General features: G+C 35.5%; 1 protein-coding gene across 2 annotated transcripts in view; it reads left to right on the forward strand.

Moving 5' to 3' along the window:
- The window catches only part of LOC103182944 (sperm-associated antigen 16 protein), a 127,502-nt gene that overhangs the window by 63,351 nt on the left and 39,406 nt on the right, over positions 1–24,745 (forward strand). For both annotated transcript variants that reach the window (XM_042336576.1, XM_042336577.1), the window contains 4 exons: positions 3,909–4,052; positions 10,964–11,149; positions 15,244–15,370; positions 21,089–21,154. In XM_042336576.1, coding sequence (XP_042192510.1) covers positions 3,909–4,052; positions 10,964–11,149; positions 15,244–15,370; positions 21,089–21,154 — 523 coding nt within the window. The remainder of the gene's footprint in view (positions 1–3,908; positions 4,053–10,963; positions 11,150–15,243; positions 15,371–21,088; positions 21,155–24,745) is intronic.

Here is a 24,745-nt window from a genome sequence, read left to right on the forward strand (position 1 = left end):
AGCGCTCTGAGATGCTGTCCAGGGTGGAGGGCGCTGTATAAATCCAAGTTCTTATTGTTGAATGTTTATTTCAGTATTTGCATACTTTGTGTTTAATAAAATGCTAAGAAATCAGAAAATGCATAGCTTATTGTTTAATAAAATGCTAAGAAATCAGAAAATGCATAACTTAGTATTTAATAAAATGCTAAGCAGTCATGTTATGCATTATTTAAAGATTCATATAAAATGTATTTCATTGTATATGCTACTGGATTATTTTTGGATATTTTTGGGGAGTGCTAATTATGACAGTATAGAGATAAAAAAATGAACCTTAAGATATTCATTTAGGGAGACATTTCTAATTATTGTTGCATTTGGAAGTCTAGTTTTATTAATCAATTTTAAATCCATTTTCGCTCTACAACTGCTGCCAAAAATCTGTATGGAATATAGTAGCAGAGTTTTGTACAACAGTTCTCCTGACTTTGGAACATATGTTTGTTATCTCAATTATCATTGGTCCTCACCTTTTTTTCTCAACTGCTTCCTTCTTAGTAATATCATCCATAGGAATGGATGGGTGTGGATGACACCCAATTGTTACTTCTTTGCCTTCAACATTTAATTGAAGGACCACTGTGTCGTACACCAAGTTTTGCATGATCCTTAACTTTCTTCCAAATAAATGTCAAGAAAACTGAAGCCATCTACCTTTGCTTCCACCACTGTCTTCTCACCCCTGGTTCTCATTGTATCAGTCTTCCAGCGGCTCACTCTACCTTGTAGATCTTGTGTATAATCTTACCATTTTCCTTGACTCTCAGTTTTTGATTAGCACTTTAATTCACTCCTTGACCAAATCTGCTTTCTTCCACCTCTACAATATTGGCCACATCAATCCTTAACTCACCCCATATGTACATGAAGCCGTAATTCATGTCTAGGAAGATTTATCCAATGTTCTCTTTGCTGGCCTTCATGAGCTCCATCTCATCCAGCTCTCCACACCCACATCCTCTCCTTACTCAGCAGATCAATTGCAAGATCCTCATTCTAACTTTCAAATGTTTCTATGCCCCACCTCGTCTCTTGTCAGATTTAGTCCGCACTCCCCGCACTTTGCAAACTGAATACTGAATAGTCATTACTGAATGACCCAAGTGGTCTTTCACTTCATGACTGTTTGTGGGACATTGTAGTGCACAAATTGACTGCAGTTAGTCTTATTCTAACACTTTCACCCCATAATTGGAGGTAAAAATCTCAGTCACTTTGCCCATGTCTTCAGAAAGTCTCTTCCAAAATCTTTCTGCCTTCCCTCTCTGCTTTTCAAAGCCACTCTTAAAAACCTCCCTCCTTTACCTACTTCATTCGCCTTCTTCCTAGACTCTGTAACATCAACAAAGTTACATTTGTATAGCGACTTTCACATCAGGAGGATGTCCCAAGGCGCTGGACAATCAGTGTTTTGGATCTCCCAATCTGTCTCTCTAAAGCACTTTGAGACGGTATCCTATGTGAATGGAGTTACGTTAAGTTAAGTATTGTTGTAAATTAAATTGCTGAATGGATAAATATTCACTGGCATCAGAATTTATATTAAATTACCATCGGCTCATAAACGTTTGATTTAAGTATAATATTTTTTAGTCGATTAAATATCTTGATCAAGAGTCAGCTATATTTCCTTCTACAATGAAAGACTGTCATGCCCATTAAGCATTAGGATGACTTTCTCTGTATAAACACAGTGGTAACCTGTTAAAGATGGTCTCAGATAGATTTTGCATTTCCTGCAGAGCTCATCTCCCCAGTGTGCCAATTTTAGCCTTTGTACTGCTGAAGCATGTAAAACTACAAGGACAAAGGAAAGCTGGATAAAGATACGGCAGGAGAAATAATTAGTTTATTGAGGGTGGGGAGGTGGGCTTTTCATAAAGCTGTATTATGAAATGGAATAAAATCCAAGGTGGCAAAACCAGTCAGAAAGGTGAGAAAGAACTGTGACATCTCTATGTTCTGGTGAAGTAGAACATCATTAGCAGTGAAAACAACTACACATTTAATAAACATGTAAACTCGCATACGAACCAACATAGCTGTACAGAGAGGAAGACAAAGAAAGTACTGTATTATATGGTACAGTACATCTATGAGTCAATACAAGATGGCTCTATGGTAATCTTGAGATATTTGGAAGACCCAATATTTTATACAATCTCTTGATAAAATTATTTAGTTGTAATAGTTTACATGGAGCAGATTTTTTTTAAAGAAACTTTTACTGTGGAGTTCATGAAATAAGATTATTCAATCTGTCTGTTATTTGGTGACTGAAATCAGCATGTAGCTGCTAAATAATGTCTCAGGGACACATGATACTGATGTGGTTGTGATTATAGGAACACAAGATATTGTGTTTAGTGAAGTTGATTGTTAAACAATGCAGGAAATAATCAAAATATTACAATATATTAATAGTAATAATAATAATGCTCAATCCACGACTGTTTGTGGGACACTGCTGTGTGCAATTGGCGGCCAAGTTTTGCTCACAAGACACAGTCACCACACTTTACAGCATATTCTGTGAAGTGCTTTGAGATGTCTCGAAGTCGAGATAAGGCGCTATACCAAATTTAAGAATTATTATTATACTCAAATTTTACTCACCTCTGTCAGCATAGACAGCAAGTCAGAAGTTAATAATCCTATTGCCAGTAAAATTTTAGTTGTGTACAATACTAGGAACGTAATTTCCCCACGTGGGAAGGGTCAATCACATTCATAGTAAAATGATGCTAACTTGACGTTTCACTGATCATAAACTGGTTAAACTTGAATTTCTGCATTGGTCATTGGAGAGCTATTTTAATTTAATACTGAACAAATCTATTTAAACTGGATTGCATTTTAAGAGATGTTAGCATTGATTAATATTGATTCTTTTCTGCCACTAATGGTTTTGTATGGTTTTGTAAATGTTACACTGCAGAGCATTTAAATAAATACTGTAAATCAGGAATTCAGTGTGTATATATATATTTAGAAACTAAGAAGTCTATAGGTTTAATTTGCAATAATTAAGTGAGAAAAGTAAAAACTAGAAAAGAACAGCAGATTAATAGGCATTGAAAAGACAAAGACATGCTGACGATTCAAATGTGGTGCTTGCTCAGAATTTCATTGATGAGGCTGAAGAAGCCTTTTTATAAGATGATGAAGAAAGAAAGATTTTGGGAAGACACTAAATGCCACAATAAAAAAATCATCTTGAGAAAAGAAGATAAGGCAGCAAATGTTTTTCAGTGAGAAACAAGTTAAATTCAGAAATTTTCAGGCCTCTTCCGAATTTGCTTGGGAAGGTATATGCATGTGTTTCTTCATTCCATTTTTTCCAGAATTCATTCTTCCACAGCATCTTCAAAGAAAGGCATGCTGCCTGGATGAAGCTATTGTCTGCAATTAATTTATATTGTACAATATTGTACAATAGTACACGCTATATACACATGTATTGACTAAAAGCACTGCCACTATGTGTTACATTAGATGGAAGTTGCTGGCAATTATCTTGGGTTTCAGATATTGATAGCCTTGAAACCTCCATTTTTTCCAGAATCTGAAATAAAACAGTGAATGCATTAAACAAAAAAATCAGTGGTGCATCCAGATTTTAGGATGTGATGTAATCAGTAGCTACCACTTTTTATTTATTTATTCTGCATAAATGTTTAGAAAACTAAGATCTTTTACACTATAGTGGAAATTATAAATCGATTTTAAAGAGGTAAGCTGTATAATTTCTGCCCACTATACATTCTCAGTATATTTAAGAAGCAACATGAAATATTTTGATCTGTTCATGCACCAAACAGCGTTTGAGGCGCTATTTCATTACATTTTTTAAAATCCATTTCTAGCTTATCTCTTCATCCACGAAAAGAAATCTTGGTGACTGGAAGTGATGACCGCCTCTGGAAAATGTGGTCCATTCCCAATGGTGACATTATCATGACTGGTGAAGGTCATGCTGATTGGCTTTCTGGCTGCAGCTTCCATCCCAGGTTAGTGTAAACACCTTACTCAGTCGAAATGAATCCCATTGAGAACAATTTTAGATACTTTTATTTGCACAAGTCTGTTCATTTACAGCCTGAACTGATGACATAGAACTTTATGTTTGCTTTCCTTTCTCGCTGTATTATGCAATGCATTTATAAACGATCTTGGAAGCTTTCCTTTGGATGTTAACTATAGGATTATTTGGTATTTGTACTGCATGAATCTCCTAGTTTGCAACTAGTTTTGGTTGCAAAATAACACACATTCCTCGGCTTATCTACCAATGTAAAATGCACATATTCAATTGCTATTTCTAAAAAATTATTTGAATGAAATACAATAGTTCAGATTCTTTTATTTAGCTTTGGCAAAACCGTGGCAGTATTTGAGCCTGGCACCACGGTTGCTGATATAACGCCTTATGCGCAGGTACTGCAATTAGCATTTTTTTTGCGTGCTGTAAAGAAATGCCAGTGGTTTTACATTGCAAAGAAATGTGATGTCAATTGTACTTCTGTGTGGGCACAATTCACAGAAGTGGATCAGTGACGTTTCCTGTGCAAAACACAAATGCCTGAAAGCACAGATTTTTGAGAAATTGGGATATCACTGAGGTGTATCATCATTACATGGAGTGCCCTGTTCAAATACTCTGTACTCTAATAATGGCTTTTGTGCTGGATACATGCATGGACAATTTATAAGCCTCTTTGGAGGAGTACCAACACTTTGTCAAACAACATGCATTTAAATAGGATTTGCTTTGTTGAACAGTGACTTCTTAATTTTGAGTTTTAGGGTTCCTTGTCTAATTTGCACAAAGTAAGAGCGAAAAACTAGTGAGGTCTTTCTTGAACATTCTGGTGGGTATTTTTTAATATATATCCACCAGAATTTTCAAGATAGACCTCACTAGTTTGTGCTTTGTTCTTTATGAAATTGTTCAGCTTCAATGCACCTTTCGTTAAACTGTGATTAGACTATTATTTCAGTTTCCTCGTCAAATCTTAATTAACAATTGGCTAGACTGAGAAGTGCCTAGACTTCAAGCGAAATGTTTTAAATCTTTACAGAAACACATCAAGTATTCCCCAGGAGCCCAGTCAAGTAACAGCATTTGCTTTAAAGAACATAAAAATTTGGTATTATAAGGATCGCATTGAAAGTTGCAAGACACTGAAACTCATTTTTCTCTTGGGCATAATAGGCTGTTAATAATTTCTTGTAGTTGATTGAGACGAGGCAAAAATAAATGGATATAATTAAGTATGTGGATTACCAGGTGTTGGCACAATAGTTGAAAGTGACCTTCAAAACCACATACAAATATGAATGGATTTTAAACACTGTGTTGCAAGGGAAATAGTTACTGACAGTAATAAGAAAATTTGTTTTCCGCAATGAATTACCTGGAAAGAATGTTTGAAACATGTAACAAGACATAACCACAATTTTACATTTAAGTAACACCTTCACATTGGGAGGATGTCTTAAAACGCTTCACAGAGCTGATTGGGAACCTGAGCTGGGAGTGGAGGCAGCTGAGCAAATTGGGGGGAAAGGTCTCAAAGTTGCAGAATGAATCTCGTGCATGTGTGGCACAATACACAATATAAGATATAAAATTAGCTTCCCCTGGGTACAAAAGAAAAATGGTTATAAACGTAAGGGCAACTTGTTCTGTACAAACCAGAAATGTGGCAACCCAAGTACTGAGGTTAATGAATTCATCAGTTTCCCCAATAGTTAGTTCTGGATATATTTGCAGTAAATGGTATTATAATCATTAATCTTTCTTTGTGACTTTATCACATGTCAAGGAGATGAAGTGCTTTAATGGCTTTTGCTGATGGAAAAAGGGGCTGGAACCTTAGTAAACCACCATAGAATAGCAAACCGTAGATGTTTTTGTGGAGCATAAATAAAAGCTTGATATTATCCCACAATCTAAGTGATTATATCATGATGTATATATAATGAAGCTCAATTTTTTTATGATCATTTGAATCCCAGTACATTTATTAAAAAAAATTGATTATTTTTTGTTTCTTGGCATCTGAATCAACAGTATTGTAAGTTAATTTGAGCAACATATTTTAGATGGCTAGAATTAGTCTAATCTTTTAGTTACTTGGATGGAACAGGGGCAATAAAATACAAAAGAGTGTCAGCAAAAATTGGCAAGGAATCTATTTTGGTCAAGATCCTTGTTCATTGATGAATACTAATAATGGAGTGCATTTGGAAAACTTGTTTAGCGTTGGCAAGACATTTACTTTTTTGTGAGAGTTTGTTGAATGCCACCAAGCCCAGTAGTAAATTTGTTGAAAGCTTTCTAATCCTCTTGCTTGTCGACAACATCTTCTTTGATTTTTTCCATTTATCGTAGTTAAAGAAAGAAAGATTAATTACATATGATGTGGTCGATAAAACATATTTTTAATTATGTGGATTATGCGTGTTTTTACTTCCTCAGGGAAAGTGTTTGAAATGTAAAGCAACCACTCAAGCTTAGATTGGCACAGCAGCATCAGCTGAAGAATAATAAATAATCCTTGCATTTGATCTAGCTCCTTATCACATCATTGAAATGTTTCAAAAAGCTTCTCAAGATTTGGTTTAAATTGTAGTGACTGTATATTCTTCAAAAATATTTTTAAATTCTCAACAAATATATATAACAATATTGAAAAAAAATTCAATAATAACATCACCTAGTTTCGTAAGTGAATTACATATAGTGCAGGTAATTGATGCAAAGAAGTTAATTTAAAAAGCTTATTCATGAAAATCTCACAACAGATAAAATGGTGCATGATAGGAGGGCATTTGGCTCTAAGACTATCCCCGAGAGCTTACACCAGGTGGTTGCTTGGTCCCAGGTCTACTGAAGTGCAGCACAAAATCCTATCTGGAATGCAAGACATAAAAATGATCAACGAAACTGCTAATTGTTTCTGTCACTCACATTTTTCATTGAAGTTGTTTTATATTTATAAAGATTCACATTTAAAGGTGCACTGTTCCAATAAATATATTTTTTTCCTAATTATGTTTTAAGCTCCCCCAAAACGTTTTATTCATAATGTGTTATTTGGAAATAAGTTTTTTCAGTGTTGTTTGCCAACAGAGGTTATAAATTCAAACATCTGTCACTGGCACATCTATCACACTCATGCCTGATGCAGCATGTTTGCAGACTGACTGACTGACATGGTCCATAAGTCACTGGTCTGACATTACCATGTTTGCGATTGAACCACTCACTCAGTGTAAAACATTACTGACAAGCATTAAAAAAAAATGCAGCTGTGATTTTAGTAAAGTGTAGGCTGAGAATTAGTAACCCCTACTTGCAATTTCGATTGCTTGAGCATGCCTATGAGTATATTGATTAATGTGTTGCAAGGGTGCAAGGATGAGCATTCGGGAATTCAAAGTTGTCATGAAAAATCAACAGCAAATTTATTTTCCAATGAGAGTATCAAAATTTTTATAAACTTTTGTTTGATTAAGTTTAGCAAAATACTTAGTTTGTGAATATATAGATATATATAGCAAAACCTGCCAACTTTGTGCTCTAATATGAGACAATTTATTGCTTAAAAGCACAAGTTATCAGCTAACTGAAGGCACTTATTCCAAAGCTGTGTTATTTGAGACAATAAGCCCTTCATATATATCAGTGGAAATAGCATCTGACTGGGCATCGAGCCAAATTAAATTTGGACTCGATTTCTGGAATGCATTATATACTGCAGTTTCAAAACATTCTGCTGGCCAGGTAATTGCTACTTCCTCGTATCATTTGATTTGGGGGAAATTATTCCAAAATGCTAATTCAATGAATATGGTTGTCTTGCGGCTTGTTTTGGATACGATCAGTATATCCTTATGATAGATGAAATGTATTCCTTGAAAATTAAAAATTTATTTGATTTATTGCTGTTTAATTTAGAGTTGTGTATCTACAACTGAACGTTAATAATGTAGTAAGTGTTTTGTGAATATCAGCAGGCATTAGACAATTCTGCAGTCTCCTCCAGTACCACTCCCTCTGTTCCACAGACTGCTGTATGCTGCCCATTGGATGCTGAACTTTCAGCTACTGAGCCCCACTTTGTGGTATACGCTTCAAAATCCCTCCATTTCGTGTACTTCTCTCTCTGCTTTCAAATCCTTCTTAAAAATCTATGTTTTTGATTGTGCCTTCAATCATCTCCCTCCTACATCCCACCTCCATCACCCACCTTGGTTGAGTTTTCACTCCATCTTTGTAAAGCACTTTGAGATGTTATCTTACATAAAGGGTTATTTGTAAGTACAAGCAGTTGTAACAGTATATATAGAATGTTCTACATTTGTAGTACTGTACCTCTGAGTTTAATGAGCTGAGTGAATTAGGGGACGATTCCTATAAATGTAGTGACTTATTTCGTTCCCCAACTTTTTGCAACCCCTTCAAACAAACTTGGGAAATGCAAAGAATGATTTACGTTAATGCAGGGTTCATCAAAATAAGTATACGGGAAGGAATAATCTTTATAGATGACAAAATATTTTTTTATATATGGTAGAGGAATGATATACAATATAGCATTTGTGTTCCAAAACATATAAGAGGTGTCTAATTCACATTTTCAAAGTGGAAAGTAAAATGGCAACTCATGTTACGCCACTTGCAGCATTAGTTTCCATTAGGCAATACACTCACCATTTTGTTACAGGACCCACTGCTATTGTGGTTAGAATGTTACTTCTGCATGCTCAGTTTTATTCATATATCCAAATATTGAAATAATTCTTAGAGCCTACCTAGATGACACATTGCACAGTGACCAGTTTGGAGTTTACAAAATAGCAGGTAATTCAATATCTATTTGTTGTTTGCAGTGTAGTTTCAGTTGTAGCAAAATTGACTTTTGGAATATTTACATGTTGACTGAGAATTTTAGTTAGCAGTATTTTATACTTTTCTGCACTTGATCACCACTTCACTAAATGGGAAAGCCGTGAGGATTTTAAAGGGCAATTAACGCCTTGGATGTAGTTTTGCTATCATGTTTCATCGAAGTAGTGATGGTCAAGTCAAGCAAGCTAAACCAATTGAGTTGCATCACAGGCCATTGTCAGACACTAGTAGTAATAATAATAATCTTGAATACACCGGTAAATCAAACATGGTGGCAGTGCTTAAACATGTATGTATGTCCATGTTAAAAATGTTCTATATGTAATTTAATGCATTAGTTCATATACATTTTATTGCTTTCATAGAAGTTTCCCTATTGCATAGACTGCTCCATAATTTTTGGACATTCATGGCAGTGCTACTGATAAGCAGCTGTTTGGTTGTGTATCAAAGAAACTGACTGGGTCCAAAGACAATCTATTTTTATATTGTTTTTCCTTTGACTTGTGTTTGCAATTTGTCTGTTTGCAGCCCAATGAAAAATTGTTTAGACTAGCTTGTGGATTTTTTTGCATTTAGATCCATGTTTGACATTGATTGCCACTTACTGCGCTGTTTTTGTTATCATTCTGAATAGTTTATAAACCCTTTTTTGTCATAATAACTGGTGGTGTTCATTGTGAGTGGAACAGAACTTAGATAATGGCAACATTGTCAAAAAGATAAATGTTAAATGTGCTGAATGTCATGATCCACTAGAATTTTAGCAGGAGTTAAATGCACTAAGTTTCATTGTAACATAGCTCTAAAGAACCATTACCTGTGTAAGCTGACCTTGCTATTTGCTTTTCGTAAAATATTCCAAATTAGACTTCTGCTGCCAAAAGTTCTGATAAGTTCCATCAAAGTACTCCCAGCCTTACGGCAAGTCGGCATTTATATTTTCCCAGAGCTTGCACCAAGCCTGTTTAAAGCAAGAATGTGTATAATATGCATAGTTCTGCTGCCTGTTATCTATTATTGATGAAAGATGAAAACCTACTTTGGAATCATTGTGACCAGATGTAATCTTCCTGGGGAGGGTTTTAGATTTTGAACAGGTGTTACATAAAAAATTCCCAAGAGATGCTGAGTATTATACAATAATATATTACATTTATATTTGCTTTGCTTCTTTAGTTTGAGAACTGGCAATAAAGGGTTTGTGTTGTAAAATACCCCATGGAATACAGCTCAGACTTCAACTGTATTGTGTAAGTGGATAATATATATCGCACATATACGCAGCTCCAATCCAAATTACAGTTTCCATAGAGAAAGACAAGAAGTTCCAAATTATTAAAGAAAAACTTCAATTATAATTTTAAAATCTGTAAAACCTCTCACTTTCAAAGCCCTCCATGGTCTTGCTTTTCCCTATCTTTGCTTTACACCTCACCAACCTTCCGTCTCCCTCCGATCAGGGGGCACTGGACTGCTTCATGTCCCCCAGCCTACCTCCCCTACCATCAGTGGTCAGACCTTCAGCCTTTCTGCTCCCACCCTCTGGAAATAAAATGAGTATGATTAACCCTGCCTCCTGTCACCTCGTGCATCTGCCTGAAATAGGAAGGGGAACCACTGTAGAGAAAAAGCAAACGGAGTCCTGTAGCTTAGTGGTTAGAGCATTCGCCTTGCAAGCGACAGGACCTGAATTTGATTCCCGGCAGGGCGAAACGTTGGGCAAGTTTCCTTACTCCACATGCCTCTGTTTACCTAGCAATAAGTAGGAACCCGGTTGTTGGCGGATCGCTTTTCCAGTGCTAATAATTCCTTCAAATTAAATTAATTTGGTCACTCAATCCATGATTGGCTGCTGCGTTTCGCCCACAAATATACAGTCAATTCGCTTTACAGTATATTCTGTGAAGTGTCTCAAAGATGTGATAAGGCGCTGTATAAAATGCAAGGATTATTTATTAAAAATATTTTCCCTTTTTTTAATTTTCATTTTTTTTGTAGTGGTAACCTACTTGCAACTGTGAGTGGAGACAGTACAGTGAAGATATGGAATTTCCTGAAGACTGACTGTTTGTTGACATTCAAGGGACACCTCTCGTCTATCTGGGGCTGTTCATGGCACACGTGTGGTGACTTTGTGGCTTCCTGCTCAATGGATAAGACCAGCAAAATCTGGGATATTCATAGGTGAGAAAAAAAATTAATTAACGACTTATTTGATAAAGCACATCACTCATTACTTACTGAAAGATTATGTCAAACATGTTAATCTTCATATGTGATGTCCCATTGAATTAAAGCTGAGCGTAATTGGCTGTGGGTGTTCACCGGGATATCTGCTAATTCCAAATGAAAGTGGAATTAATCCACTTTAGAAAATCTCCAGTACGTGAATCAAATGAGGGTGATTAAAATGTATTCTCTTTGTGCAATTCACAAAATGCTATATCAAATGCAAGAATTATTAACATTATTATAAATTGTTTGCAAAGTTTACTGGAATTCATTTTTAGAATGGCTGTTGAATTCAGTCTATTGTAATAAAGGTGATTTTAATCTATGTTGGTATTATTTTTGTAACAAGCCTGATTTGTCTAGGTGCCATTCAGGAAACTGACTCATTGATTGGCTTGCCCAGTTTATCACTTAACATTCTCTTACCTTTCCTTCTTTTTTAAAGCCTCTTACCTCCCTGTTTTATTCTTTCAGCAAGATAAAAGATACAAAAGCATATAAGCTTATGGAATCGGAAAAACATTGCAATATGACATGGCCATCCAAACTAGCTACTTTTGGAGAAAGGATATGACACATTAGTTGCACAAAGAGAGGGAAGGACTAGATATGCATAAATGATAAAGGAAGGCCCATTTAAACCAGCAGGATGATGTTCCTGGAAATCTAACCATCTATCAAGTTGGATAGGGGGAGAACCACGTACAAGCTTTCAGTATTTGGAATTGAGTGGAAAAATAATAATAATAATCATTGCATTTGATGTAGCGTCTTTGTGACGTCTCAAAATATAGTAGTTTGTCTAAAAGCTCGTCAAATCTCACTGCCCTTGCAATCTTTGACTGTGAGCAGAAGGAATATGTCACCAACAATCTCCGAGAACTCCTTACATATGGCTACAAGCCCACAAAATACACAGTCGCTCCACTTTACGGTGTATCCTTTGATGCGCTTTGATATATCTCGACGTGATAAGTCGCTGTATCAAAGCAAGGATTATTATGATTTGCTTTTGGTTTTCGAATCTAAAATGAGACTGGCATACACGCGACAATCAAAGTTTCTCCAGACAATTAAGGAAATGGCTTGCTGACAGAGGACCATAGGTAATCGGTTGCAATTGCTCTACTTCATTGGTGGCGAAACCTTTTGGTCGGCCAACAAAATAAATGTTCTTGATTGAATATTTCTTGATTCGTGCCATATTCTCACCAGCCTCATGGACCACAACTGCTCTATTTCAATGCCAATTAATTAATTTGTATCAGCTTCATGACATCAGAAGCCTCAAATTCTGGTTGTCGATTTGTGTAGCAATGTGGAAGATGTCAGTCTCTAATGTGATTTCCCGATTATAATTGGGCATCATTAAAGTCGCTACATTAAACATCAAGTGGAATTTCAGTGCAGAGATTCAAATGCTTACAGAAATACATTCTTCATTATTTGCACTTCACAGAATATACTGTAAAATTAATTCACTTTACAGTATATTTGGTGAAGCGCTTTGAGATGTGATAAGGCACTATATCAAATGAAAAGATTATTATTATTCAGTTTTACAATGTATACACCTCCAATTGACTTAAAGGATTACTTAAAACAAATAATGTTACTTGCATTGTTGGGTACTAAAATACCTGACCTTTTTGCCTGATATGTATTTTCTCAGTAAGTATCGAATGGAAATGCCCCTTTTCTTTCAGTTTTGACATATTTATTCCTCTCCTGTCATATTTGATTTTCCTATTTCTAAATACTGGACTTGAATATTATGAGGTTATTATACTGTTTGAGCAGAATTGATTGAATCGGGATGTGCTTGGTTAGCCAGCTCCTCATACTTTACAACCCTGATGCTTACCATTCTCTCTTGAGAGTGGTTTTACATTCATCCATCTACAGAATGTTCACTACCTGTGTACACTATAGGAATCCACTGAGTAATGTAATAACAAGCCGTGAAGGAAAATGTTATAATGCAGCTGAGCTAAAAATAATTTGCATCCCAGTAGGTTCTGCATACTTTGAAGATTAACTGAAACATACAGCTCTTATCAAATGATTATCTAAGGTGTTTTTTGGTCTTGCCTACTGCTGGAGAGGCAAATGAGACACATGCAGCATTCTAATGGGCTTGTTACATTCATTGACCTTGAAGATGCTCACGTTTTTGGAGAACCCCATTGTACCTCTAGTCTAATATCTCAGTTACTGCTTGTTGCCATGTACCTAATCTAGGTGCCTTTGATGGAGAGAATCAACCTCTGTGTCTGTGTGAAATGGTTCTTTCTATGTAGCAACTGGTAAATCAAACAAACTGGAATTAGTTTCCAGAAAAACATCCTAAAATAGGCTACATTTTGTATGGTATCTAGAATCACATTTCTTAAGCCTTTAGTTTTATATATTTTTATTTGATGAGCAGTAAGCAACATACAGGTGAAAGAATTGCAATAAATGCATGTCTCTGATACATCAACAAACAACACAAGGCCCTCTCATTCCATCTGAGTCATTTGACCTATGAGGTGTTAATTCATCTTTATACGTAGTTTAGGCTACATCTATTAAACTTGCAAGCGTATTAACTGTATCATTCCAGCCACAACAGCTATTTTTGTTTGCTGGCTATCATTTTACTGTTAAAGAGACCAAATCAGACATGAGGGGTGCTATATAAATCCAAGTTATTACTGTTGTAATTCTCCAAAAAGAAATAAAAGGAAAGCAACTTTATCTATTCTGTCGATGCAACTTTATTTTTTTAATTGAAAATGTCAAAAGCATTGAATCTGGAGAATATCAGTCCTTCAATTCTGATGTCATATAAATATGAGTGAATAATAATAATAATTCTTGCATTTGATATAGTGCTTTTCACATCTTCTAGGTGTCTCAAAGCGCTTCACAGAATATACTGTATAGCGAATTGACTGTATATTTGTGGGCGAAACACGGCAGTCAATTACGCATAGCGGTGTCCCACAAACAGGGATTTTTGGAGGGATTATTATCAAGCATGTGGAGTAAGGAAACTCGCCCAAGGTTTTGGCCTGGCGGAAAATGAACCCAGGTCTTTCGCTTGTGAGGCGAGTGCTCTAACCACTGAGCTACAGGACTCCACAATTGACAGTTTAGTGTGAAATGCTTCAAGATTGAAGTACTGGATGAGGGAAAATTTAAGAAAAGACTAATTGAAATATAACCAAAATGGTTACAGTGTACTTGTTTGAAAAGATCAAATGATGTGTCGGTTGCACCTTGGAAGAACATGTACATTTGAAAGTTATAAAAATAAATGATGTCTTAATTACATTGATTTCAAACAGAACTTGCGTTTTACAAGAATAATTACTAAAATATTGATGAAACAGAACAAATCATTTGGATGATTGTCAGATGCTGTCAGAGCTGTTCATTTGTCTTTTTTCACTTTGGGTATGTCTGCCAAGTATTCCAGGTAATTAATCGCCCTCAGTTCTGCTGCTGCAGTATGCCTGAATGGGTGCCACCCGCTGAGCAAATGACCTATAACAACTAGCTTGTAGCCAATGGTGTTGTTCCTTTTGGCAACTACATTTAGATTAAACAGTCCACCTCTTTGAAAGTCATACTTTCAAATGCAACCTTTGTATGAGTAGCTTTGAGTAATTTTCTTGACTTATCTTTGCTTGAAAGGGATTTTCATGTAAATCCAATATTGAGCACTGATGTTTATTGCACACGTTAATAGGTGTGCAATGGGCAAGGTGCTCCTGTAATACTAAGTTATGGTTCCATGGCATCTATTCACCTTCAATTACTACACCAAATGAAAGGAATTGGTGAAATTACATCTTGAGCATGCAAAACATGATCTAGAGGTGACAGTTAGATTTAGTTGCTTAAAGAAACTGGAGGATCCAGTTGGTGACCCTCTGACTGCAAAATCTCTTTTTTGTTTAATACATAGCTCTTACAGTGGTGAAAATGGTATTGAATTCATTGTTCTTGAGGTAGTTAATACATATCGTCTTTTCAGCCATATGTTTTTTTATTTACAGTGAGAGATGCAGATATACACTACGTGGTCATGTCAGTTCTGTAAACAGCATTGAGTTTGTTCCCTTCTCAAACAGTCTACTTACAAGTTCGGCAGACAAAACTATTTCTCTCTGGGATGGCAGAACGGTAAACAAAACTTATTTTTCCATTGCATTTTTCTTCTATAAAAATTCAGTTTAAGGAATTTATTCTAACAAAATAAATGATCTGACTCTAGTTACGTTTATAGAGTGTTAAGCAAGATGACAAATGATCAAGGCCATTAGTAAGGCGAACCACATATGTTCTTAGTCCTTATTATGTGGTTCATTAGCTCACTGAAGCTTTTTCATGATTTAAAAACATCACTGCAGTTTTAATGAAACATGAAGTTAGAAAACTTAAGCGCCTTTAAAGTTTTGGATGAATCACAAAGTTTGCACTATGAAATCATGACTGTTCTATTCCCTCACACTAAAATCACACAAAAAAATAAAGCTTATGCGGCCTTTCATTTTGATGCTTCATTTGCACAATATGATGACTTTAAGAAATCTGAAGCTGTTCATTAGGAGCCTTTGATATCTGAAAAATAACCGTTTGTTCCAAATCAATGAAATTCTCTTTATACGAGCTATGAGAGTGACATCTTTTGAATATTAAAGCAAGGTTGGATTGGATCCTGATTACAGTATAAAATGATTTGAAATAATAATGAAAGCTGAGTGTGCAAAACTAAATTTAAAAGTGCTCATTCTGTTTTCCAAAATTGATTCAACACACACCACCGTAGTAAGTACAGCAGTATCGAACAACTTGCATTTATATAGTACCCTTCACGCAGGATAGTGTCTCAGATTGCTGTTAAGCGTAGCACAGCATAGAATCCTAAAATTTGAGCAGGGTGCTATCTAGATGACAAGTTCCAACTATAGTTGCAGAGAGCAGGACATTAAGCAAATCTTGCTAGGCTTGTATTGCATTGGAGTCATTAAAAGTCTAACATCACATTCAGAGGTTCACATAAATGCAACTTGGTACTGAATACAGAACACCAAAATTGTGCGTTAGTTAGTTAGTGTTTAAAATAATAATAATAATAATCCTTGCATTTGATATAGCGCTTTTCATGTCTTATCAATAATAATAATAATAATAATCCTTGCATTTGATACAGCGCTTTTCATGTCTTATCAATGTCTCAAAGCGCTTTACAGAATACACTGTAAAGTGAATTGACCGTATATTTGTAGGCAAAACGCGGCAGCCAATTGCGCACAGCAGTGTCCCACGAACAGTCATGGATTGAAAATTACCAATTTATTATTGTTTTTGTTTTTTGGAAGGATTATTATTAGGCGTGTGGAGTAAGGAAATTTTCCCAAGGTTTCGCCCTGCCTGGAATTGAACCCAGGTCTCTTGCTTGCAAGTCGAGTGCTCTAACCACTGAGCTACAGGACTCCACAAAATACTTGTCTGTTGAAAATTTCTTGGCCGTTTATACTGCACTGGGTATGAATTGCACTGCTTCTGAAGCCACCTTCTTGGGTTATTGTCAGAATCGAGATTCTGATATGAATTACCCTAAATAAACACTGATCAATATGGCTTACTCTGAAGGAAACTTCTGTTAGAATTGTGGCAATTCGCAATATAAACACAGCAGCATTAATTTCCCCAGTTCAGAATGTTGAAGTTTTTATTATTTTTTCAGGTAGTAAAAATGTCCTATTTTCCCTACCATAAAAATGATAGCACCAATGCTCAACTACCTCTATAATAATACTTCTATGCTTCAGATCTGAAAGATTGCAAGTGTTATTTTCTTCACCTAACCACCAATTTATGAAAATCTTATTGGTTTTATGCCATGCAAGTAAAATTATTTCATCCACTCAATTGCCTCCAGTTCGAATCCAGGGAACTGAAATTATGTGCTAGATGCATTTTGTATTGTAATAACCCAAATTATAGAGTTAAATGCTTTAATATTTGATTTGTAGATGCAGTAACTGAATGCAGAGTGAAACTCCAAATGGACAAGTGAAGTCCCCACACAGGGCTCAGACTGTTAGACCAGACTGTTCAGTGCCTTGGGACATTCTCCCAACGTGAAAGGCGCTACGTGAATGTAACTTTATTGTTGTTTTTATTGTTCAGATATTTAGCAAAAATCAACTGCTCTTCAATGGACTGTTATCATTGTAAAACCCAACTACCAGGCACTACCAGATGCACTGCATCTTTCTATAGGTATCCATTTGTCTGATAACCTACCATCCCTAACTATATTTTGAAACTATCATTTTAATGGCATCCCTGGTCAAATATAAAGATTCCATCAATTCCCAGATTTAATATTTATTTTTACTTTTTATTAAAACATAACTAAGTTGTATTCAATCATTAACGGTATTCCAACTCTACAAATTATACTTAATTATTCACACAAATATCTAGTTTTGCCACTGAACCCATAAATCCCATTAATTAGGCTGCAAAGGAACTGTTTCAAGAATTAATTTAATGTACTATTTGCATGTGATGAAATTACAGATGTTGAGATAAATAGTCAGTAAGCCTCAAAATGGAGAAACGTGCTAAAACTCGCTTGCATATTCTTCTTATTAATTTCTATGGAATAATGTGCATCAAGGGCTTGCAGAAATTCGAGAATCGGAAAATCAGAAACTTGAGAAAATCAGTAATTGGTTATAATACATTAGTAATTGCATTTATCACACTAGGCCTAGTACTGTGCCTAATGGAATGGAAATAAATGAACAGTTGATGAACAGATGATACTTTTGTGATGACACTGGAAAACATGGGAGGACATGGGCAAATCCTGGATTTCATTCGGGATGTGTATTCCAGCTCCAAGCTTCATGTAAGATCCACTGAACCCATCCTTCTGGAAATGGTGATAACGCAAGGTTGCCCAACAGGCACCCACCCTGTTCAATATGTTCATCAGTGACGTGTTGGATGGCATCAAGGGGGAAGAACTTGATGTATATGACAGGATTGCGATGCTTTTGTTTGCGGATGGTATTGTGCTGCTGGTGGACTCACCTGGGAACCTTCTGTGCCATCTGGCCCAACCGATGGGTCATGGTGGGAGGTGCCTCCAAGTGCGGAATCACGGGTCTGGATGGGACAAAAGAAGATGTCAAGGGAATTGATTGGAAAATATAAGAGGGATCAGTCCCAATTGTTGGTCCTTATCGGTACCTTAGGGTCGTGATGCATACTGATTTCAGCCTGGCTCCCCCTCCCAACTCCCCCCCCAAAAAAAACGCTTGTATGTATTTAGAAGATTTTCAACTCAAGTTCAAACGATAATATAAGTAACTTCAAAAGCAGTGCAGTTACAATACAGCTGACCATTTCAAAACAATCTAAAGAGAAAAGGAGAAGTTATCGCAAATATTCGTATTCAAAACCTCACATCTATAAGTCCCAGGGTTGATCAGGCAACGCCATTCCACCATCAATTGCTCCCATAGAAGAGAAAGATTTTGCATCATTTAAGCAAAACCATGAATGCTTTGGCATAAAAATACTACACATAATACCTTTTAACAAGCCGTGAAAACAAATATAGGGATTGCAGTCTTTGCTGCAATTACAGTAGAAGCATTTTATTTGCTACCTTGCCAACGGAATAGTTGTTTCATTACCTTTTTGTTTATTATACGAGTACTTGGACAAAGCAACCTGGTTGAGTACTATGTTGCAGTTTTATGAAAAAACAATGAAAGGAAATTAGTAGTTATTTTTGGAACCTTTACAATTTATTATTAAACCAAAGAAAAGAAAATCAGGGAAAAGGGCGAGGGGTTAGTTTCATGTGCCAACTGCTATACACAAGCAACAAAAAGATTATGATCATTATATTGTTTAGTGAAGGTGCATGGAAGATCATTTTCCCCCAATGATGTCTACAAAGTAGTTGTTCTGCTTATCTGAGCTTATTTGACTCTGTTAATTGACTGGGATACAGTCCAGCTTTACGAATCAACAATCACGCAGCTTTTCCAGTATCTTCTAACAGAATGGAGGAACGGTTTAGAATGAGAGGTAGTGATTCGGTGTAACTAAATTTAAAACATAAATTGCTGTTAGGAATTGGGCAACATAAAATAAATCAAAAGATAATTAAGTAAACAGAAATGCTTAACCAATTAATTGGCACTAAACCACTGTGGGATACAGATTATAGAACGTTGGGTTGTATACCATCGATGCTGATCTGAGATGACAATATTTTGAAATTTGGAAATAGTCTTATTGCAAGAAAAAAGGCATCATTAAATTGCAAAATCTTTCTGAAAAGTCAACTAAATAAATAATCCTCACATTTGTGATACCCACCTTATCATGTTGTCAATATCTCAAAGTACTTCACAGGGTTTTACTGTAAAATCAGTAATTATGTATCACTAAGCCCTGTAATGAATCACTTACGATGCAGTACAAATCATTCTGTGGTGTTTGTTTGAATTACTAATTGTATATTTTCTTACTGGAGACAATTAAGGCCAATTCTGTCAAAAGGTTGGCACTACATCACAGGAGAGAAGAATGTTAGCTCCAGGGGTACCTGAAACAGAGAGTAGGTTTCCTTCCAGAACGTCAATGTTAGAGATATAATAGGTTGTTTGTGGGCTATTGCTGGTTGTTCCTTCGGGTCTATGGCTAAGGTTAATTTACTTACCAGCGGAGAAACAGACGTTCTTATTTACCAAGGTTGGTAGATTTATTGATGGTTAAAGGGTCAGCCAATAAATATCCACAAGGCAATTAGGTTAGATGGGATATACACTAGGCTCTTCTTTATATCACTGCTCCAAAAAAACTGGAGAAAAAAATTATGGGGAGAGTAACTTGAAACAGCAATCAAACTCCAAGCACTCTAGTGCTGCAAACAGTTAAAGCATTGTTAACAATTGCAATAAAAAATAAACAAAGAGACATTAATAATAAAATGAGTCATGTAATGAGGCAAGCACAGCAGTCATTTAAAAAAGCATGAAAAGATAAACCCATTGATTTAATTTCTTAGAAGACAAAAAAAAATTAATTGCAGGTAAGTGTCCCATGCTTGGGGATAAGTCTATTCTATTAAGAAATCAGTTCTATTGAAAGAATTCAGACTTATGTGTTGTGTTGTTGGAACAAGCATTTATTCAATATTGCTCTTAAATCGAGTAGCCTGCAGTTGAAAGCATTAATTTAATCAAAACATTTTTTTTTCTGATGGCCTTAGGACTATGGTACTAAATAGATACCAAGAGAGAGGAAAAAAGCTGCATTTGTGTTTAAGAAAAAGATAACTCCATGAATTGTATTTAATTAATTAATATTTTAATACACTGGAGACCCTCAAAGAATTCTCTCTCATCTCTACAACAGACTAAAGGATCTTTTCAAGTTCGCTATGTTCTTTAAATATTTATTTCATAGCCAAGCTATGAGCTCAATTAAGATTGACGCAGGTGCTTTCATTAATATTTCCCCAATGAGACTGACCAAGTTTAGCATTTTACTGCTGTGTACAGGTTTATTAATAGGAGTTCCTTTGAGATTTGTCATCTCAAAATGATTTCAGGCAGACACCAAATGACACTCTTTTGTGCAAGTAAGCATGACAGTCACTGACTGATGGGATGCTATGAAAGTATTAATTAGAAGGCGCTGTGATCTAACCAAGTCATAAAAAAACCTCTTTCTATAATTTCTCCTACAAGGCACTTTGAATATAATTATATATTTGTTTACTTCATTCACTCCCCAAATTAATTAAACTGTGATAATTCAGAAATTCACTAATCACTTCATCTGTATTTTTTTCTTCTTTAGGGGCTTTGTGCACAGACTTTCTTTGGTCACGTGCACTCCTGCAATTATGCCACCATGAACCTGAAGGTAAGTTCCTTCTACACATAATTCTTATTTATATATTGGTCACACTTGAAACTCTGCAGCGCTCACTGAAGAAAATAATAGATATCCTGATGCAAGTTAAATGTGTTTGCTTTGGCTAATGTGAGTTATTGACTGTATACTTCAATGAGCACTTAGCATACACAACTGCTTGGTACAATGAATTGTTTGTCCTTCATATACTGAGGAGAAGCATTAATTTGTGCACCCTGTTGTTCACAACTATGGGGTAAGGATTTAAAAATTATACTTCACAGCATGATTATTTTTGAAATCTCTAATCCTGAAGAAAATTTGCATGACTAGTTCAGAATGTTTGCATTTTTAACGTATTTCCTTTATCATATAATTGATTGAAGTATTTGTTCTTGCATAATTCTATTTAATAAACCCAAGTTCTCACATCAAAGTATGAAGCCCAATGAAAATATTTTCAGCTTCTAAGTAACTTGCACAAGCTTAACACTTCAACAAGCCAACATAATTCTGTTGGTTTGACAATGAAGTTCTAAAATAACGTTTTGGAATTTGTTGTTCTTCATTAGAAACAGTGTTAAATGATCCCAATTTTACCAATTAAATTATTCCAAAATTTAGATTTAGGTGTGTATGCATAGCCTAACTGTGCAGACAATCACAGTCTTAGATATATCTGATCATAGGAATAGGTTTCTTACACTATTTGTAATGCATTTTTAATGCAATAAGCATTGTATGGATTTAACCCTTTATCTTTATATTATAAATGAATCTTTTTCAACATAGTTACCTTTTAAGTTAATTATTTGTATGTCTTGTCTCCAATGAATTGGTTTCCATTGTGTTGATCATTTCCATCTCTACCTCCCCCAGTTCCTGCTGCTGCTGCCTTTATTCTGGTAGATACAGTTATACTATGTTTTATGCCAAAATAGTTCCATTGATCACTGACATACAAGCAGTAACACCATGTAAAATGATCTGTGTCATGATTTAGCATAAATATGCTTTGGATTATTTTTTTAAAACGGACTCAGTGACAAAGACAAAAAATTGTTTCAAATTTTACATATTTATGTGAAAAGAAAATGTTCCTTTCCTGTTAATGCCGCACAAGCCCATCAGTTATCTGTAATGTGATGGCTCCGATACATTATCCAGATGAGTCACTGGAATCAATTACTGAGGTTATTGTCTGCAGCACCAGGGTCAGCTCCTGCTGGTTCTATTGCAGCTGAAAAAACAATAGCTTTAAAGAGGTGTCTTATTTTAAACTAACTGTACACGTTGCAGCTACGCTTGCAACCAAAGGATCCAATATGGAATGTAGATTGACACGCAGACAGACATTTCATCCTGATCTATGTCACTCCCAGATGCAAGACCTTTCCGATACGGTATATATCATGTCTCTACATCAATCGGTTATTGAGGTCCTTCTTGAAGTGCAGACAGACATTGTCGTTTTGTTAGTATAGATATATAGATACAAGGAGAAGATTTTATAGCCAGAAAATAAAAAAAATCAGCAAAATACTAGTGTTTTGTATTTGTCAAACAAATCACTCTTTATGTAACAGTAAACATTACAACAACAACAACAACAACAAGCATTCACATAGCATCCTTCACGCGGGATAGCGTCCCAGATCCCTTTATGCTAAATATCATCTATTTCCCAATTTAATATGCCTTAGTTATAAGGTAGAGGTAATTAATTATTATCGTGGATAGAGATCATAACAAAGGAAAGGCTGAATGCTTACAGTTTATACAATAAGAGAAACCATAAAACATTGCTGCCTATTAGCATCATGCAATTTCCTGCAGCAAGTTGATTGGTGTCTGTGCAAAGACAACAGATAATACTTGTTTTTTAACATGTGGCTTGTTGCAGGGCACAAGTGTGTGGGGCTGCTTATAATCATTAAGTCTGCAGTATAATCTTAATTGCTGCTGTTCGCATAAAAAGCATTCAATAAAAATCATACCTTACAAATTATCTCATGGTCCAAATAATGATACAGCAATCTCATTGTTTCAGTGTCCAGCTCAGTTTAAGATAGGCTCAGTTGAAGACTGAATTCGAATGGAGAATGTGAAGCCTCACCCAAAGCAGTTAACTAGTCATCATAGAGAGGTACCAACTGTCCCCCCAAAATGTTTGTGTTAAGACTGTAACATTTTTATGCCTTCCTTTTAGACTTTTCAGAAGGTGAGAAGAATCAAGAGATGGGTAAAACAGCACTTGTGCAGATATAACCAGCAACGGCTTTAGATTACAGTGTTTTCTTTCCATGCCATCAAAGGTGCTATCTTACCAACCTCTTGATTTCTTGCACTCTCTGAAAGGACTAGAAGTGTTACAATCTTAAAACAACCATTTTTTGGAGGAGCTGATACTGCTTGATGATGACCAGTTAACTGCTTTGAGTGAGGCTTCACATCCAGCATTTGAATCCAGTCTGCAACTGAACTTATCTTAGACACTCAAAAGATTAGACTATTATATAATGCTAGATGCAGGCAAGTTGACAATTATTATTGTATTGATTCTCGGTTAGCATAACATGACATTTAGGTGAGTCAGGATTGATTCAGTGCATGTGCTACTTTTTTCTACTTTTTATTCATTGCTGGTCCAATGAGTACAGTTGTTTTTTTTGCAGCTCTTTCTGATAAGTAGGCTGCTTACTAAATCCCTCAGTGAAACTGTGCCCTAGCTGGGATTTAATGTCCACTGTATCTGTACCAACTGGCCTCCATTTGAGCACACTGTTACTTTTGAACCAATACTTTGCTCTAAAGAAAGCTTTCTTAACAGTAATCAACCTCCCTTCCTCTTTGAGAAATATATGTACGCTCAAGCCAAGTTATTGTTTTCCATTCATGTAAAATTCTAAAAGATTGAAACCAAATTAGTAAATACTGTCAAAAACAATTTCTAAATTGCCTTTCAATAATGTACAGCCATGCTAAATATCTGTCTTTACTTTCATAAATCAAGTTTGAAATGTACATTCAAACATTATTATGAACCAGAATTATTTTATCGTATTACTGGATAGGAGTTGGTGAACATAGGTAAATATCAGTGCATTTAATTCACCTGCTTCTGCAGCATGGTAACTTGTTTATGCACGCCTGCCCTACCTTTTACAGCTTTTGCATCAGTAGTTGCGGACAAGATGACTTCTCCCCACACCCCCCTTCTCCCCACCACTATATTGCATTTTCTATTCTATTTTCTCTTCTCATCTCTCACTTGTTGTTCGATTCACTATTTCTACTTATTCTGACTTCTTTTTAAATTGAACCTTTTTTTTAAATATTCATAATTTTTTAAATTTCTTACTGTCCAATGCTTTATTTTTCCCCAAAAGTGATTTTTGCTTTAACAAACCAGCTAGTGTTGCAGCCAAAGAAGCAGTAACCAATTGGGAGGGTCACGTCTCAGATACAAACTTGCAAATCTCTGGCTTTATGTTCAGGTACAAAAGAAGAAATAATAATAGAAAATAAGAAATATTGTACATTCAGAGGATTGGGTATGTTTTCCGAATCATTCCAAATATTCAATCCACTACTGTTTGT

Source organism: Callorhinchus milii, unplaced genomic scaffold, assembly GCF_018977255.1.
Source record: "Callorhinchus milii isolate IMCB2004 unplaced genomic scaffold, IMCB_Cmil_1.0 Scaffold6, whole genome shotgun sequence".
Lineage (NCBI taxonomy): Eukaryota > Metazoa > Chordata > Chondrichthyes > Chimaeriformes > Callorhinchidae > Callorhinchus > Callorhinchus milii.